The sequence below is a fragment of the Monodon monoceros genome, unplaced genomic scaffold, assembly GCF_005190385.1.
Source record: "Monodon monoceros isolate NGI ecotype Baffin Bay Population unplaced genomic scaffold, NGI_Narwhal_1 Super_Scaffold_4, whole genome shotgun sequence".
NCBI classification, from domain to species: domain Eukaryota; kingdom Metazoa; phylum Chordata; class Mammalia; order Artiodactyla; family Monodontidae; genus Monodon; species Monodon monoceros.
The window spans coordinates 37,254,663-37,274,176 of record NW_021703781.1 but is presented as its reverse complement, the minus strand read 5'-3'; the positions used below and the strand labels follow the sequence as shown (position 1 = coordinate 37,274,176).

General features: G+C 47.0%; 1 protein-coding gene across 4 annotated transcripts in view; it reads left to right on the top strand.

The window, feature by feature from the left end:
- The first annotated feature begins 365 nt into the window (after positions 1–365).
- The window catches only part of ALOX5 (arachidonate 5-lipoxygenase), a 54,633-nt gene continuing 35,484 nt past the window's right edge, over positions 366–19,514 (top strand). For 3 of the 4 annotated variants that reach the window (XM_029245547.1, XM_029245546.1, XM_029245548.1), the window contains exons 1-3: positions 366–649; positions 7,951–8,149; positions 12,610–12,691. In XM_029245547.1, coding sequence (XP_029101380.1) covers positions 500–649; positions 7,951–8,149; positions 12,610–12,691 — 431 coding nt within the window. In that variant the 5' untranslated portion in view covers positions 366–499. The remainder of the gene's footprint in view (positions 650–7,950; positions 8,150–12,609; positions 12,692–19,514) is intronic. The other variant, XM_029245545.1, reaches the window with a different exon arrangement.

The window sequence follows — 19,514 nt, the reverse complement described above, 5'->3', positions numbered from 1 at the left end:
GTCGCGCGGCCTCCCTCTAACCCTGGGGACTTGGTGAGAGCAGGGACTGTGTCTGGTTTTCCAGGCATCCCTGGAGTCCAACCCTAATGCCTCACAAGGGCCTGGCAGTGAGGGAAGCCGAGGCAGGAGGGAAGGGTGAAGAGTGAAAACAATGAATGAGAAACTGAGTGAGAGAATGAATAGAGGGAGGGAGGAGGGGGTAGCAGCTGAGGTGGCCCCAGTCCCCTGACTGCCAACACAGAGGCCAAGTGGAGGAGGTGAGGTGCAGGAACGGGCGCGCTTACCGAGTCCGAGGCGGGTCCGGCGAGGTCAGAGCTCCGGGAGGGCGGGGCCAGGAGCAGGGCGGGCAGGAGGGGGCGGGGGGCGGCAGGGGCCCCGGACGCTCAGAGGCAGGAAGCTACCGCGCGGGGTGGGCGGGGGGCGGACACCCGCGTACCGGCGCGCCAAGGCTCTCAGTGCTCGCTGCGCCCGCGCCCCGCGGTCCTCGCTGCGCGCCACCATGCCCTCCTACACCGTCACCGTGGCCACCGGCAGCCAGTGGTTCGCGGGCACCGACGACTACATCTACCTCAGCCTCGTGGGCTCCGCGGGCTGCAGCGAGAAGCACTTGCTGGACAAGCCCTTCTACAACGACTTTGAGCGCGGCGCGGTGAGGACGCCCGGCCCTGACGGGCTGGGGTGGCCGGGACAGGGTGCGGACGTCGGGGCGGCTGGGACCCAAGTTCGGGGGTGAGGGGCTCTGAGAGGCCACTTAACTGGGCAAGCGGTGTGACCACCATTACTTGTGCCCCACTTCCTAGGGCTCCACAGATGGCACCTCGGCTGTGGGGAGAACGCGCAGGGCTGGGGGTCCAGAGGCCTGAGTTCCATCCGGGCCTGACCACTAGCTCACTCTGCCCCCCTCTCTGGGTCTCAGTTTCCCCAGATGTAAAGTACAAGGGTTGGCTTCAGGCTGGTCTAGGAGTTCGAGCCGGTGGCCCAGAGTGGCACTAGCTTATGTCTCCACACCTGGGCAGCTCACATTCTCAGGAGAGGTCCCCAGAGGAATGCAGAGGGAAAGAACGAGAGACCCAGGCCAGGAGAAGCCTTTTGCAAACCTGGAGGTCGTCGCTGGCTCCCAGCAGAGTGTACATCAGGGAACACTCCCGCCCTGAGTGTGAGGGCTCAGAAGAGGAAGAGGGAGGAGGGCTTCCCCTCTCCCCTCCTCACCAGAGACCCTGGAGCCTGAGAGTTCAGGGAGCAAAGGGAGCCCGTGTTGACTGCACGTCTAGTCTGTGGTGCCAGGCGCTGTGTGAGGATTCATTCAGAAGTGGGCTCCCCATGCTGACCTGGCCGTGAATTCCAGCCTGTAGCTTTCTCTGTGAGCAGCACAGCAGGTGGCGATCCTCGCCAAGTGTTTGGTGTGATGTGCCCAGTCCACTGGGCTTATTAAGTGCTCATTACTTAAGCGCTCATGAAGTGACTATTGTGACAGCTCCAACACACTACAGGTGCCCAGGAAATATCTGTTCCCTTCTGCCACCCCCAGCTTCTGAACTGGACCAAAAGGACTTAGATTTCACAAAGCTGTCCTTTTATCTCTTCATTATTTGGCTGAACCATAAGGAATTGCTCATAGTTGACTATTTTTGACAAAACTGGCAATTTCATATGGTTCAGCCAAATACTTCTTGGATAATATTCATGAAGCGTGTTTTCGGTCTGCAGAGCCTAAAGTAAGCAAATCATAGCCCACTCCTTTTCCAGATTCCAAACTCAAAGTGAGCTTGATTCCTACCCAGGAGCCTCAGAACCTCGGTATAAGCCCATCTGACACTTAGCCAAGTTTGTCATATTAATGTGGCTAGAGGACCCTTCTAGAAGAGTTAGGTGTTGAGCATAAGAACTACCTCCTATTGTTTGGTTTCCCCAACCAGGGAACTGGCCCAGAGGATGGTGGTGCAGGAGGGCTAATGGGTCATCCGTTTGGGATAATGACACCCTCGGCCATTCTGAAGTACCGTCAGAAATAATTATTTCCATTATTTCATGGATTCCCCCAACACTTATGGGAGGAGAACAGGTTACAGACTTCTCTGCCTTTATAAGTGGTCCACAGTGGGTCCGTTCTCCTCCACATACGACACATGTCAGTGTGCAGCATAAGCAGCCGGGTGTGGCTTCTCAGAGGGGGGGCTCGGGGGTGTGACCATAAAAGGGTCGTTAGAAGAGGGGTGAAAGCATCCCTCTGTTCATTATTTCCCCACCCTGAGAATTCATTCAAATGACATTATGATTAAACACTTCAGTGAGAGTCCCAGCAGCAAATTTCAGGAGAGATTTGCATGTCACATTTCCATTGTGGTGAGAGGGGGCAGGTCATGAGGGGCACTGCAGGGGAATCGCTGGCTCCAAAAGGCTCTTTGAAAAAAATCATCTTTTGAGAAAGCTTCTGCTTATGCAAAGTTACTCCACACTTGCACAGCCCAGATCTACTTCCTCAATCTCCAGCCAATGCCTCTTAAGGACAATCCGTCCCATTTGGGTAAAGGTGAAGGAGAAATCTTAGAGGAAATACTTGCAGAGAAGATAAGGCTAACCCATTTTACCCGAAAAGTGTTACAATCATTATAGATAATAACAGTTACAGTAACAACAATAAAGACTTTTTCTGGGCAACCAATTCAGTCATTTCCAGCTCATTGGCAGGTCAATACAGCATTCTCCCATGCAAAATTCAGTCCTATAATGGATGGGACTGATTTTTTTCTCAATAAATTGAGTCACAAATCCCTGGTTATTCTCATCAGAGTTCTGCCAAGTGATTCAGGACAGGATTGGGAATTGGGGTCCTTCGCAGGTGAGATTGTCCTGTCAACCATCTGCTGGGAAAGCCCAGGCGGTGGACCCACATAGCCTAGAGACGTAGCCCAAATTTAGCAAATTGATTTGTTCCTTTGGCTCTGTCGATTTAAAGTAATTCAAGTCCCGATGGGATAACTTTCACAGATCCAAAGATTTCTGGGAAGGCTTACCTGACCCTTTTTCATTCCCGGGCAGCACTTTTAGGAAAGCGAAAGGCAGTAGGGTGATGCTTAGTATATCACCCTTGAATGTACTCAGTACGCGTGAACGAGTCTTACAACTATACTTCTTAAATATTTTCTGTGAATATTCTTACAATATATTCATGAAGAATGTATTCTAGAATACCGCCTTCTCAGAAATGATAATATAGTACTGAAGAGTAAATATTTCCTTCTGACCCTCAATCTCTCTATCCCCCACCTTCCCTCTCTGTCCCATCTCTTCCCTACATTCTGCCTCTTCTTCCTCCTTCTCTTCCTTCCTCTGCTCCCTATTCCCCACAATTCCCCATGTCCCTCGTTTCTCTCTTGTTTACTGCTCCAACTTCTCCCTTCTGCTGTCTCCTAGATTCCCCCAGCTCCCCCATTCTTTGCTCCCTCAGCCTCCCTAACCACTGCCCCTTTTCTCCCTCTCTCTGCCCCAGCCTCTCCCTTGTCCACCCCTTAATCATCTCCCTCTGTCTCTACTCCACAGCCCCCTCCCACCACCCACCAGCCCCTCACTAGACCCCTCCAAGACAGGCAGTCCAGGCTGGACCACATCATGACTCTTCTCTGTCCTTGCTCTAGCAGGGATCTGGGGCAGAAACAAATGAAACCTTTCTTTAAATGCTGATATAAAGATCAAGCAGGATTTCCCTGGTGGTGCAGTGGTTAAGAATCCACCTGCCAATGCAGGGGACACGGGTTCGAGCCCTGGTCCGGGAAGATCCCACATGCCGCGGAGCAGCTAAGCCCGTGCGCTACAACTCCTGAGCCCACATGCCACAACTACTGAAGCCTGTGCACCTAGAGCCCTTGCTCTGCAACAAGAGAAGCCACCACAATGAGAAGCCCGCGCACCACAACGAAGAGTAGCCCCTGCTCGCCACAACTAGAGAAAGCCCGTGCGGAGCAATGAAGACCCAACTCAGCCAAAAATAAATTAATTAATTAATTTTTAAAAAAAAGATCAAGCAAAAAACTGGCCAGCTAACAATTTGCTGAAATATTCAAAAGCCTTAAAGCTGTGTATCCAATAGAGGATTGAGAGCAATGGGTGAAATCAGCAAACTGGCCATTCTGAGAAAGGACTGGTGAATATCACGTTTCCCAGGCTCCACGTCTCTTTCCAGTGTCTGACGACTGCACCCACCACCCCTGCCCCGAGAACTCCATGCTCCAGCCTCCTCCTCTCACATGTGAATTCCCCACCTCCTTTCTCTACATTCAGAATGCCCTACCCCTTCCCCTTCTTCTCCACTCAACTCACCTCTGAAATCTTACCAACTCCCAAGAGCTGCCCCAAATGCCACCTTGTAGGAAGCTTTTCCTTGTCCTCCACCCCACCCCACATCGCCCCTTCATACTCCATGGAGGGCTTGAACCAGGGCCCAAAGCCAGGTCACCTGGCTCCCAGGCCAAGGCTTTTCCCACAATGTGGCCATGGGAAACAGTGAGAGGAACCCAGGTTAGGCCATCACACAGGTGTGGGTTCTAATCGTGGGGCCACCAGTTACTCACCAGCATGGTAGCTGCCTGACCTCTCTGAGCCTCAGTTTCCAACTGTAAAATGAGATAATCATCCACTCGGCCATGCACATGTACTGTATTTTTTGAGGGCCTGTCATGCGCCGTGCCATCCATTGTTGATGCAATGTTGATCCACTGTTCAGAATGGACATGTGATATTAACGTGTCAAGGCAAATTAGTCAACAAACACAGTATCCACCCAGCATACTGGCCCAGGGAGAGGAGGAAGGAAGGTTGTCACACCCTGTAGCTCTTTGTATCTTCCAAAGACCTGACTTTGCTGTTTGACACACAGGGCCCTGAGATCTTCCTGGAGGCCCCTCTCTATCCCCTGTGACTCTCCAGCAGTGGCTCCCTTGGATGCCAGTGTCAGTGTCACCAGACTTTGTCCCTGAGACTGCCTGAGTTAGGTGGGACTGAATTCGGGCCCTGGTTCACCTCCTGTAGCAGCGGGCCTGAAGCCACGTCCAGCCAGAGACAAGCCAGACTGGCAGTCCTCTCCCATTGCAAGACCCTGTCAGATGGCCTACTGAGTCCCTGTAGGTCTGTCCAGTGATTTCATCCGGGTGAAACTCCAGGGCCCTCTGCCAGGTGCCTGTGGGTCGTTGGGAAAGGGTGACCTGGAGGGCCCATTCTCCTGTGACTGCACCATAGGTGTGCCCAGGGTGACCCTGCTCTCCCTTCTCTCAGAGAAGCTACTCGTCTCTTCCTTATCAGTCCCCACCCTCAGCTGGACATCTGGCCCTCCCTCTGAGAATCGCCCTGGAGAGGCTCCCTGCGCCCCACCTCCCTTCCCTTTGTGATCCAAGACTCCTCCCTCCCATGAGAGTTGCCCACCTCAGATGCTTATGGCGCCTGGTACTTTAGATGGCCGTCCTCTCCCCCTTCGCCTCAGCCTTCCTGGCATCAACCTCCCAGACACCTGCAGCCCCTCGGAGCCACCGGAAAGCCACTTCCCTTGGAGCAGCCACCCCGAGCCCAGGCCCAAGCCTCAACACATGCTGACTTCCCTTTGCTCGGCCTGCACTGCCAGCAACAAAAATGCCTCAGGTTCTCACTTGGCCTCAAGGCCCCTTCTCCATCCTCGCGGGAATTCCCTTCAGGTTTTGAGCCAAGTTGTTTCTGCTCATGGGCTCAATTTCTTCCTCCCGTCTCTACTTCTGGCTACTCAATGTGGCACATGTAGTCAAGCATGGACCTCAGCGCAGGGGCCCATGCTAGCTCAGAGCCGCTTGCAGGCAGTGTGGGACTTGCTGACCCCCCAGGAGTCAAGGAGGGAGGACCAGGTGGTTCTGATACACACAGCAGCTGGTGGCCCGTGCCTCTGGAGAAAGGAGCCCACTCAGGCATCATGTCATTTGGATTTCTCAATGGTCCTGCAAGCTAAGCGTGATCTCTCCTTGATAGATGAAGAAACATAGCCTCAGAGAATGTAACAGTTTGCCCTGGCCCATGGTCAGTTACTTTCGAGCTGGGATGTGAACTCAAGGCCCCTGAGGCTTTCTGAGCTGCCCTGACACTCAGGCTCACCTCGCCCTCTGCCCCTCACTGCCCTCCCTCCAGTCCTCGGTGGGAATCTCTGTCTTGACACCGCAAGAGGGCCACGGTCTCTGCAGATACTCGTGGCAGGTGGGACTTCGAATGGGGTGGGCCCTGCAAACGTCCAGTCTTAAGCCACCAGTCCCCACTCTGCTTCTCCAGGTGGACGTTGGGCCCCTTGCTCCATCAAAACCTTCCTGCCCTGGCCCACTGATGCCTCAGCTCAGGGGCCTCCCTTCTCTCCCCACCCCTGGGAAGCCACCCAACAAGAGCTATGTCCTTCCTTTCCTCTCCCTCCTCCCAGCTCCTTAGGTCATCCAGCCCCTCACTGGGACTCCTCTCCCAACTCTATCTGGGGCCTACCGCCTTCTCCCCACGCATCAGCACCCTGTGGTACAGACAGGCCCCTCTGCCTGAGGTCCCACAGGCCCTGGGGGGCAATGCTCTCTGTGACCTCGCCTGTGGGGCAGGAGGGTTCTTTGACCTACAGGATGGGCAGGACAGATGTGCTGGCACACCTGTTAGGGACCCAGCACACAGGCTGGCTCCTCTGTCCCCAGAAAGTGTTTCTAACTGAGGACCAGGCCCAGACCACCGGGCACTAGGAAGAGACTTCCCTTTCTGACCACAAGCATCTGGCATCTGAGGCAGCCAGGACATAGAGCTGCTCACTGTGCTCAGAGCCAAGGGCTTTGCTGAAAATGTTCAGCTTCCCACTCCCTTTAAGAAGTCCTCCCAGTGGCATTTGGAGGGAGAAGGATGGAAATGGGGATGCATGGGGTCATGTGCGAGATGAACACCCTTCCCCTCCACTTACTTCACCATCACACTGAGAACTCTAAGCCTGCCACGGAGGAAAAAGTTCAAAGATGGGTGAAATCTGGCTTAGAAAGTGCCTCAGGGGGCATTGAGTCTGGGGCTCCCTAAACCTACTGGTCTTTGGAACGCCCGATGCAAAGCTTGAGCCCCCATCCTTCCTTCCCATCTGCCATCCAGAGCTGCACATGCGCAGATCATGCAGCAGCCATGGAGCGGCTGCCCTGCACTGCCACTGTGCCAGCCCGTCTCCTGGGGTCAGGAGCCTGGCAGCAGCCTGGGGAGCAAGTGCTGCACGTGGCCTGAGGTAGCAAGGCCAGCCTCGATCCACCACTGTGCCTTGGATAAAGTGGAAACTGCTTATCTGATTTTCTTGGCATCACTGTGGCTCAGTGAACTGCAGAGGCCCCAGGACAGCTTGAACTGTGTGACTTCACTTTTATCTGAGCCTCCCCATTTGCACTCAGTTATTTGCCCCACTGAGAATGAGAGAGATATGGAAAGACCTGGATTGGAATTCCAGCTCTGCCAATTAGTAGTAGAAGTGGGGCTTACTGAACCTCACTGTCTTCATCTGAGACACAGGTCATAACTCCCCACCCCTCCCAAAGTTGTTGTGGGATCTATAGCAACATCAGCAAGCCCTTTGCAAGCTGTAAAGGGCTGCCCTTGTGTGCGAGGGCCAGTTTGTCCATCTAGCCCTGTAAGGTAGCAGGGCCAGCAGGCTTGCTGCCCTTGTTGTGAGTGGGGGCAGATGCAGAGGCCCTCGCCGAGCCTGGCCTGGCACTGGGCTGTGCGCAGACAGCAGAATATCTCTCTCTGAGCAGCGCCATCCCTTGCTCACTAGACTTCCATCTCCTAAGGGTAGAGCTGGGGAATTGGCCATCTCTGTCACCCAGGGTGCAGCAGACATCTGCAAGGGCAGGCATTTGGCAGACATCTCAGCTAAATGGATTGAGGGTGATTCAAAGGCTCAGGAGCTCCCAGATGGTCTGACTTGCCTTTTCTCCTTCTCAGGTTGATTCTTACAATGTTGTAGTTGATGACGAACTGGGCGACATCCAGCTGATCAGAATCGAGAAGCGCAAGTACTGGCTCCATGACGACTGGTACCTGAAGTACATCACACTGAAGACGCCCTGCGGGGATTACATTGAGTTCCCCTGCTACCGCTGGATCTCAGGCGAGAGCGAAATTGTCCTGAGAGATGGACGAGGTGAGCGGCTTAGGCCCCTTCCACTCCCTGGGCTTCCGGGGAATGAGAGAGTTTGCAGGCACTCCTCCCTCGAAGAACTGTATCCATGGGAATAATAACCATGCTCTCCGTGGTTGAGCACCTGCTTCGTGCCTCGATGCACCTGTAGGAGGTGTGACCTTCCTCCAGGTACTAACAAGCCCCAGGTTCAGAGGGGGAAGTGACAGGCCCCAGGCTCCATCCAGCCATGTCCCCTCTCTGCTATAAAGTCCTTCAGGAGAAGATTATGACCCCCTTTTTGCCAGAGGGTAACTGGGGTCCCTAGTAACACATACCCCTGGGACGTGCCCCTGGATGGGCAGTTCTTCAGCTGAGTTCTCAGCTCTCCTCTCTGTGAGGTCACAGTAGGGCTTGGGCTCCAGGGATCCCATGCAGGCCAGGAAAAGGAAGGGGTTGACCAGGAGTGCCTGAGTGCCAGCTCAGAGGAACTGTGGGCAGACCTGGTGTTCGACGGTCACCAGTCATTAAACATGAAGTCCCACTTTTTGCTGAAAGAGAAAAGAACCTAAAATATACCCTCTTAAGCAAGACCCTCAAATGTGCAAACCCCAATCTGGCACTTCCTCGGGAGGCCATTCTTGGTAAGAGACACGCAGCTGGCCTGGCTGGAGGAGGAGGAGGAGAGAGGAGCAGATGGCGGGGGTCAGCTAAGGCCCCTTTCCCTCTGAATGACGCCCCACTTGCACACCAGCCTCTTAGCGTGTGTGAGTCAAATCCATGCCTTGGCAAAATCCTGCCTTACCTTAGTCGTGACCCTTCAGCTTGCTCACTCTCGAAACCTGAAATGATCTAGTGCATCCACTAGAATAATGAGGAGGGGGACAGCTGCTTCTTCCAGTGCCACCGTCTAACACCTCCTAGCTGACAACACATTTCCTATCACTAGTTCATTTGCTCTTCACAGAACTTTGGCAGTGTAGGTAAGACGAGAATGATTAGTACCCCCTCTATTCTAGCTAAGAAAACCAAGACACAGGAGGAAGAGGTCTTCTCTACCTGGTGTACTTAAAACTATCAGGCCACATCCCATTGCTTCTGACATGGAATTTAACTTAAGAAACAAACAACAAAAAAAGAAAATTCCAAGATTATTTCTGAACTAAATGATTGGGGCAGGAAGGATTTTTATCCCCTGTCTTCATGGCAGGGAAGATCACAAAAGTCACTCTGTCTTACGGTGGCCAGCATGGGAAAGGTTGCAGAGAGGGCACTTCTCATTTACCAGGACTGTAGAAACACGAGCTCCACATCTCCCTCCTGCCCCCCTCCTACCCACGGTCTCGGATGTGTAGTCCTTCTTCCCACGGACCCCGAATCTCTTTCCAACAAAAAAGCATATGGCACCTCCCAGTTGGGATATTTAGAAGGTGTAGGCCAGCGTGCAGGGCCATTAGAACTCCTAGTCCTGGTGGGGTCGGGGAAGGGAAAGAATGTGAGAATAACCCAAAAGGGACGTGTCCTGGAGCCAGAGCTGCCTTGGGAGGAGCTCTGGTCCTCAGTAGAGATGCAGACAGCCTGGAGAGACCCTACAGAGAGAGGCTGGGGAAGAAGTGTCCTCTCCTCACTGTCCCGTACCCTCCAGTCTCTGGTCAGGGTTCCCAGTGGCTGAACCGAACGTGAAGCCCACTGATGCATTGATCAGGGACCTTCAGGGACAGCACAGGCGAAGGGTGGATCTGGAGGGGCACATGGAAGCCACCCAGTATGTTCCACTTATCAGTTGCTGTGTAGCACTCTTAGTGGCTTGAAACAGCCATTTCATTTTGCTCATGATCTTAGGTGTCAGGAATTTGGGGAGGGCTCAGCTGGGTGGTCCCTCTGTGAGCCATGGGGCATCCGCTGAGAGGGGAAGGGCTAGAGGATTCGCTTCTAAGATGGTTCTCCTCTCGTGTGCTTCAGGGCTCCGTGGTCTCTCCCTCTCCACATGGCATCTCATTTTTAAGGCCTCCCCGTAGAGCCTGGGCTTCTCACAGCTTGGTGGTCTCAGGTTAGTTGCACTTCTTTTTGTGGTGGCTGGCTTCCAAAAGCAAGAGACAGAAAGTGGAAGATGCCAGTTTCTTCAAGCCTGGCCCTGGAAACTGGCCCAGTGTAACTTCTACCACGTTCTGTTGGCCCAAGCAGTCACAGAGTCCACCCAGACGCAAGGGGAACATAGACCTCCTCTCAATGGAAGGAATGTCAAAGAATTTGTGGCCATCTTTGGTCCACCACATGGCACGACAACCAACCCTTTGGGCAAACTGGAAATGAGGGGGCCCAGCCCACAAGCGATTCAATCACTCACCACATAGAAACCTCTGGAAACCAATATTACACCACTGCACTTGGGGTGACCATAGAAGTCAGAGGGCTGTCTCTGTGGTGACTGACATTTTTGTAAAATACAATAAAAATTAACTACTAGAAAAATGAAATAAAAAACAAACCAAAGCCATTCAAAATACAAGCCCTGTTTTTATTATCAGACGCAACAGTCAGAAGTATTTTAGCAAGTTACTCTAAGTTTGTAAACCTGTACACTCAACCTCTGTTCTCACCTCATTGCAGACCAGCACCCAACAGTTCTGAGCCTCACAGAGCTCTCTGGCCCATTGCACCTCTGCCTGAGGCAGCTCCAGTCCCAGGCTTGGAACTGGGGCCCAAAGAGGAAGATCAGTGGTCACTGTGCTCCCAGGGATTCCAAGCATCTATGTGAAAGACTCATATCAGTCTTTTGGAGTCTGTCCCCCTGAACTCTGCTATAGTCAGTCCAGGCTTTGTCACCTGCCTTGATCCCAGAAGTTCTGTTAGTCAGTGGGGCCAGGAAGAAGGATGCTATATGCCATTTGAAACTTGGTAGGTTGCAATTTTACACGTTCTCTGACTTATTCATACAGTAAAGCTAAGGAGATACAACTCCTCAGAGCAAGGTGCCTGAGAAATAGGCAGGTTCTTTAAGGGTGGATAAGAGTTGATGAATGTGCCAGTGACAGCTGTTGTTACATTTAATACTCACCTTGCCTTCAATGGCCTAGAGCCTCCCCACTTATTTACAAAAATGTCAGTCTGTGATGGAATGGAAGTTTTAAAAAGCCGGCTCTTCACCACAGAGAGCCGGAGAAGCTCTTCACTGCAGTGGCCCCCTTTCAAGGAGATGCTCTGGAATCCTGCCAGTCGGGGTTCCATTGACTGTGTTCACTGATTTTACCCTAAATAATAGTATAAAGGGTAATCTTGATCTGACCTCTCCTGCTCTAAAGGCCCTGAGAAGTGTGACCAACCGTGCCCTTAGCCACCTGCCCATTCCTGAAATGAAAGATGAGACACCTTTGAAGTCTGGCTTAGAGGGAGGAAGAGGACCCTCAGGTCCATGATAATTATAAGGACAACAGTGATAACCATGGTTCCCATTTACTGGGCACTTACTGGTCCTAAGCACTGTATGGAGTGATTTGCTGCAGTCTCTCCCTAAACCCCCACCATGGCCCTAGAAATAAGCGTTATTATCTCCATTTTACATGGGAAGAAGCTAAGGCAGCTTGCTCAAGGTCACACAGCTTTAAGTGACACAGCCCTAGTCCAAACCCAAACCCAAGAACATCTCTTCTAAAGCCCACACTCTAGGACATGACAGGCTGTTTTAGAATAAGCTCCATTCTCATTCCTCTGTGTAGCCACCACAGGAAACTGGACAGTGTCAGCGTCTGTATATTGAATCTTAAGTCACACATTTCTCCAGGAAGCAACCAACTGGACTTAGAAACACAAGAGCTATGAGTCCCTGCTATTCTCTCAGGCAACATGGAAACCCGCAGTGGCTGCCATTTCTGCTCTGCGTGAGAAATGCAGGAATGAACTGCTCTGAAGTGGTTTGAAGAGATCCACCAAAGATCACGGAATGCCTTTCCTCTGAAGTGGAAAAGCAGCTCTGCACCAGGGGCCCCACGATTCTTGGCAAAGGCAGTGTCCTGGGAGCCCCCAGGTGGAAATCCACAGGCAGGCCAGAGGTGGGCACACTGTGCCTGCCAGAGAATCATCGGTCTGCCTTCCTGTAATTCACGATGAGAACCAAGCCTGGCTTATGTATCTGGATGTGATTCTCAGAACCCCGAGGTTCAGAGCCCCCAGGCTTGCTGAGTGAGCAGACAGGAGGAGGAGGAACTGGATTTGTCTTTTATAAAGAGAGTTAGCTGACAGCATGGGATTTGAGTCTTGTGCTGAAAATCCACTAATTAGGTTGTGACCTTGGGTAAAGTTCAAGGGCAAATCTATTCAACCTCCCCACACCCCATTTCTTTGCTATAAAATGAGGGAGTGTTCTGAGGCTTAAATGAGACGATACACATAAAGCACTTGGCTCAGGAAGGGTGTCTGAGGGAAACCTGAAAACGGATGTTAATGTGCTTCCCTAGGCTCTTCTCACCCATGTCCTTTTCTCACAGCAAAGTTGGCCTGTGATGACCAAATTCACATTCTCAAGCAGCACAGACGTAAAGAACTGGAAACACGGCAAAAAGAGTATCGGTGAGTTATGACATCAGACCAAATGGCTTGGGGCCATGGTGTCTTCTATCTCGGGGGCATAACCCATAACCACAGTTTATGGCCCATCATTGCTGGTACGTGATGACCAAGGGACCAGATCCCTTCAGTGCTCCTCAATACCCAAGTTCCACCTTACCACCACTCCAGGCAGAGATGGTGAAAGAGTTATGAAAAACTTGGGATCAACCGTATTGGCATTTAGGAGGAATGGGACAGTAAAGGCTTGAATTCACCTTGATGTTCTCCCACTCCCATTGTAGGAATTACCCTTCACTTTTTATGTCTTCTTATAATAATTCAGTTATAAATGTGATACATAATCTACAAGAAAATTGACAAATCTTTAGCTAACAGACTAAGAAAAAAGAGAAGACTCAATTTATTAACATTAGAAATAAGAGAGGGAACATCAATACCAACCGCACAGAAATTAAAATGAATAAAAGGGAATAGTATGAACAATTGTATACCAACCAATTAAATAACTTAGATGAAAAGGACAAATTCCTTAGACAGAAACTGCCAAAGCTGACTCAAGAACAAATCAAATGAATAGACTGATCACAAGAAAAGAGAGTGAATACTAATTTTAAATTAATTTTAAAACTTCCTACTAAGTAATTTTAAAACTTCCTACAAAGGAAAGCCCAGGCCCATATGGCTTCACTGGTGAATTATAGCAAACATTTAAAAAATTAATACCAGCCCTGCATAAACTCTTCCAAAAAATAGAAAAGGAGAGAACTTTTCTCAACTCATTGTATGAGGCCAGTATTATACCCAAACCAGATGTCATAAGAAAACTACACATCAATATCTTTTATGAATATAGATACAAATATTTTCAACAAAATACCAGCAAACAAAATCCAGCAGCACATAAAAGACATTATACAATATGAAGAGGTGGAATTGATTCCAAGTATGCAAGATTGGTTTAACATCCAAAAATCAATTAATGTAATACACCATATGAATAAAGAACAAAAAATACATGGTCAAAAACAACACATGGTCATCTTAATAGACACACAAGAAAGCATTTGACAAAAATTTTAAAAAACACTCAAAAAATAGGAACTGAAGGGAACTTCCTCAACCTGATAAAGTGCATCTACAAAAAGTTCACAGTTAACATCATACTTAGTGGGAAAAGACTGCATGCCTTCCTCCTAAGATCCAGGAACAAGATAAGTATGTCAGCTTTTGCCACTTCTACTCAACATTGTACTGGAGGTTCTAGCCAGGGCAATTAGACAAGAAGGAAGAAAAAACATCTGTATTGGAGAACAATAAGTAAAACCATTGCTATTCACAGAGGACATGGCCTTGTGTGTAGAAAATCCTAAGGAATTCACCAAAAAAATCATTGGAACTGAAAACAAGCAGTATTGCAGCATACAAGACCAATATGCAAAATTCAGTTGTTTTTGTGAGCAATCAATAATTTAAAATGAAAATAAGAAAACAATTCCATTTACAATAGCATCAAAAGGAATAAAATATTTATGAATAAATTTAACAAAAGAAGTTTAAGACTTACACAATGAAAACTACAAAATACTGTTGAAATTGATTAAAGAAGAGCTAAATAAGATGAAAGACATCTCATGTTCATGGACCAAAGGACTTACATTGTTTAAATGGCACTACTCCCCAAAGCAATGTACAAATTCAACACAATCGCTATCAAAATCCCTGCTGACTTTTTTGCAGAAATTGACAAGCTGATTCTAAAATTCATATGGAAATGCAAGGAACCCAGAATAGTCAAAACAAATCTTGAAAAAAAAAGTAAACAAAGTTGGATGATTCACACTTCTCAATATCCCAAGTACTACACCACTGCAGTAGTCAAGACAATGTAGTATTCACATAAGGATAGACGTATAGATCAATGAAATAGAATTGAGAGTCCGGAAATAAGCCCTTACACTTATGGTCAATTAGTTTTCAACAGTGGCAACAAGACCATTCAATGGGGAAAGAAGTCTTTTCCACAAATGGTGTTGGGACAACTGAATAGCCACGTGCAAAAGAATGAAGTTGAACCCTTACCTCACACCACATATGTAAATTAAAATGGATCAAACACCTAAATGTAAGAGATAAAACTTTGAAGAAAACGTGGGTAAATCTTCATGACCCTGAATTTGGCAAAGGATTTTTATATATGACCATGAAAGCATAAGCAACAAAAGAAATACAGATAAGTCGATGTCATCAAATTTTAAAACTTCTATGCTTCAAGGACACCACCAAGAAAGTGAAAGAACAACCCACAGAATGGGAAAAAATATTTGCAAATCATGTATCTGATATGGGACTTGGATCCAGTACATAAAGAACTCTTACAACTTAATGATAAAAGATAAATAATCCAATTTAAAAATCGGCAAGGACCTGAATTGATATTTTTCCAAGGAAGATATACAAATGACCAATAAGTACATGAAAAGATGCTTGACATCATTATTCATCATGGAAATGGAGATCAGCACCACAGTGAGATACCACTTCACACTCACGAGGATGGCTAGAATCAAAAAGTCAAATAATAACAACGTGAGGATGTGGAGAAGTCAGAACCCTCATACACTGCTGGTGGGAATGTAAAATGTAACAGCTGCTTTGGAAAACAGTCTGATAGTTCCTCAATCTATTAAACACAGAGTAACCATATGATCCAGCAATTCCACACCTAAGCATATACCCAAGAGAAATGAAAACTTATGTTCACACAACTATACCTGTGCATGAATATTTATAGCATCATTATGCATAATAGCCAAAAGGTGAATACAACCCAAATGTTCATGAACTGATGAATGTCAGTGGTATATCTATATAATGGAATATATTTTGGCCATAAAGAGGAATGAATAAACACTTCTCCAGAGCAAATATATAAATGGCCAATAAGCACATGCAAAGATGCTCAAAACCATTAGTCATCAAGAAAATGCAAATTGAAAGCACAATGAGATACCACTTCACACACACTAGGATGGTTGGAATTAAAAAGACAGATAATAAGAAGTGCTATGAAGCATGTGGAAAAACTGGAGCCCTCATATATTGCTGGTGCAATGTAAAATGAAGCAGCCACTTTGGAAAACAGTTTAGCACTTCTACCTAGGTACTTACACAAAACTAATGAAATCGTATTTCTACACACACAAAAAAACTTATACACAAATATTTATAATAACACTATTCATAATACCCCCAAACTAGAAACAACCTAAATTCTGTTAATTGATGAATGGATAAATAAAATGCTGTATATCCATGCAATGGAATATTATTTGGCATTGAACTATGGATACATGCTAAACTATAGATGAATCTCAAAAACACTATAATAAATGAAAAGGTCATATACAAAAGGCTACATGGTGTATGATTCTATTTATATGAAATGTCCAGAAGAGGCAAGTCTATGGACACACATTAGTAGATTAGTAGTTGCCTAGAGCTGAAAGTTGGGGGTGGGACATGGAGAATGACCATTAATGGGTACAAAGTTTCTTTTGGGGTGAACATATTCCAAAATTAGATTATGGTGATGGTTGCTCAACTCTGTAAATATGCTACAAACCTCGTAATTGGATACTTTTAAGGGATGAATTTTAGTGTATGTAAATTATATCTCAATATAACTGTTTTTAAAAATAATACATGAGCAAGAGTGCACATCTGGAAAGTGGTGGTCAGTGGGCTGTATCCAGCCTATAAATGTGTTTATTGTGTCATTGTGGAATTCTGAGTAAACAGGGCTCGTTCTCTAGGTTTCCCCAGTCCAATACCAGTCTATCATCTATATCAAGGCTTCTTTCATTTCCTACTTTGGCCCCTGGAGACATTTGAGTTTGAGACTCCTTCCAAGGGAAGGAACAGTCAGCATGGTTAACTGGGCAGGGGCGGGGGTGAGGGGGGTGCTTTTGGAGAGTGATGACTGCTACACTTTTCACATATTCCTCTATAATTCAAATTCTTACAAGGAATATGTAATATGTCAGGTTTTGTTGTTTTTTTCAATCCAGTAAAGCAAGAGAAGGGGAATAATGTAGAAGGAGAATAATGTAGAAGCAGGAAAAATACCTGTAATCCATCCATTTCCACTTTTATTTCTTTGGGATTATATTGTATACATGACTTGACAGCCTCCTTTTTTTCCCTTAGAAGTATAGCAGGATCATTTCCCCATATTTAAAAAATCTCATCCCAAACATTATTCTAGTTTTTATATAATATTTCATTGTATGGATGCACCATACTTTACTTAAACACCAACCTGACTGGACATTTAGGAGGTTTTTAATTTTTTACTCTTATAAACAATGTGAAAATCTTTCCTTTTTGTGTGTATTATTAAGTATTTCCTCAGGATAGATACCCAGAAATGAAATTACTAAGTCAAATAGTAGAAGTTATTAGTATATATAGACAAATTTCTCTTCAAAAATCTTTAACCATTTTTCATGATCAGTGTGTAGATACCTATTTCACTAATCCTTGCTGTAGCTGGGTGGTATCTTCTATTTTTTTAACTTTTCTGATTTGTAAAGACATCTCTTTTCTCTTAGCCCCTTATTCTTTCCCCCTTTCATGGACCCACTGCTGTCCAGTGGTTGAGAAATCCCCACTGAGACCAATGATTGCCCCAGTCTCAAAATTATCTTTAGCTCTATCCCCCGTTCCTTCAAAAACTTACATTTCCATGAAACAGAATGGAAAATGAGAAACAGGGCCATACACACATGGATACTTGATATATTACAGAGGCTCTGACAATGAGTAGTGTGGGACTATTGGGAATCCATACAGAACAGAGAGAGAAAAGTGGAGGAAGAGAAAAAGGAGAAGAAATTGGACTCTACATCATATCATTCAGAAAACTCATTGTTGGGTTGAATAGACTTAAATGTTAAAGGCAAAACTATAAAACTTTTAAACTATAGAAGATTCTTCTTCATGACCTCAAGGAAAAAAGATTTTTCAAACAAGACTCAAAATGTACTAACCATAGAGGAAAAGAATAAACTCACCTATCTCGAAGTGAGGGACTTCAGTTCACTACAAGACAGCACAAAGAGAGTGAGGAGAAAGTTCACAGAGTGATGGACAAGAATTATTATTTATCATGTACCCTACAAATCTACAAGAAGAGCATTGTCAATTCAGTAGAAGAATGGACACTGCAGTCACTGCACAAAATATAAGCAGCAAGTATACGAAAAGGTGCTCAACCTCATTTGTTATCAGAGGAATCAAAAGTAAGATCACAATGAGCTACTGCTACTACTGCTGCACACACACACACACACACGGGCAAAACTGAAACAACTTGACAATACCCAAGTGTTAAAGAAGGTATGAAGGGATGGGAAGGCTCATACACTGCTGACAGGGATATAAATTGAAACAACCTCTGTAGAACACAGTTTTGCAATATTTGGTGAAATTGAAGCTACATTATAATCTTTGACTCAGAAATGCTACTCTTGGATATAAATCCAGGTGTGCAGGTGCACCTGGATACATGTACACAGATGGTCACAACAGTATTATTTATGAGAGCCAAAAAAATGGAAACCACCCAATGTCCATCAGCAGTAGAACAAATAAATAAATTGTGATAACTCTACCCTGCAAGGAAGAGCAGTGAACTGTTGGTACCCACAGCAACATGAACAAACCTCACTAACACAGTGCTAAAGAATAGAAACCAGACACATGTCTGGCCAGTCCATGAGGTTTGAAATTATATTGCTTAGGCAAAGTTGTATAGCAGTGGAACAATAAACAATAGCAGGAACCGATTATCACAAAATCAAGGTGATTGGGGAGGTTGAGTGGGCAGTGGGTGTTGAGGCTACTAGCCATGTTCTGATTCTCGATCTGGATGTTGCTTATACAGATGTCTTGTGCATTTTTATGCATATGTGAGTGTGTGTGTGCATATATACACATACATACATATATTTATATATTCTTTTCCAAAATAAAATTTTTAATGAAATTTTTATGATTTTTAGTACCAGCTATGGAAGAATAATCTGCTAATACAGTGCATAATGTTAAGGGTCTATGAATTTGCAGTTTGTTGTAGAATATTTGTGAGTAAGCCTCTCAGCTCAGGCACCATATGATGTGTTTTGAGACTTTTGTACTTGGTGCAGTGCACAAGGCATTGTCCAAGAGCTATGCACCGCCCATTCCCATCCTAAAGGGCTGGTGTTCATACGCCCCTTCCACAGCTTCCCTCCCCACTTCAACCACCCAGGGAAAGCCCCTACAGTGAGCACTCCACGTGCTTCTGGCCTTGTGGAAGGAGGGAGTCCTAGACTGTGGCGAGTTAAACAGCTTCCAGAGAATCAGGCTAGTTTGTGTCCTGTTAAGAGAGTGGACAGCAAATCTTATCAGTTCCACACAAATTCAGTTAATGACTGATAGATCAGTCTTACAGGCATTTTGTCTTAACCCAGTATTTTCCAAAGTGTGCACTGGAGCAACTGGTCCCAAAACTTTCTCCCCAGAAGAGGGTCCCATGGTATTAAAAAGGTTGGGAAACTGTTTAACACATCCCCCTTCTAGAGGTTCACAATGCACATAAGCATTGAGGATTCTGAGAAGTTCTGGGGTAATGGACCGTGGTTAATTTTTTTTTTTTTTTGCGGTACGCAGGCCTCTCACTGTTGTGGCCTCTCCCGTTGCGGAGCACAGGCTCCGGACGCGCAGGCTCAGCGGCCATGGCTCACGGGCCTAGCCGCTCCACGGCATGTGGGATCTTCCTGGA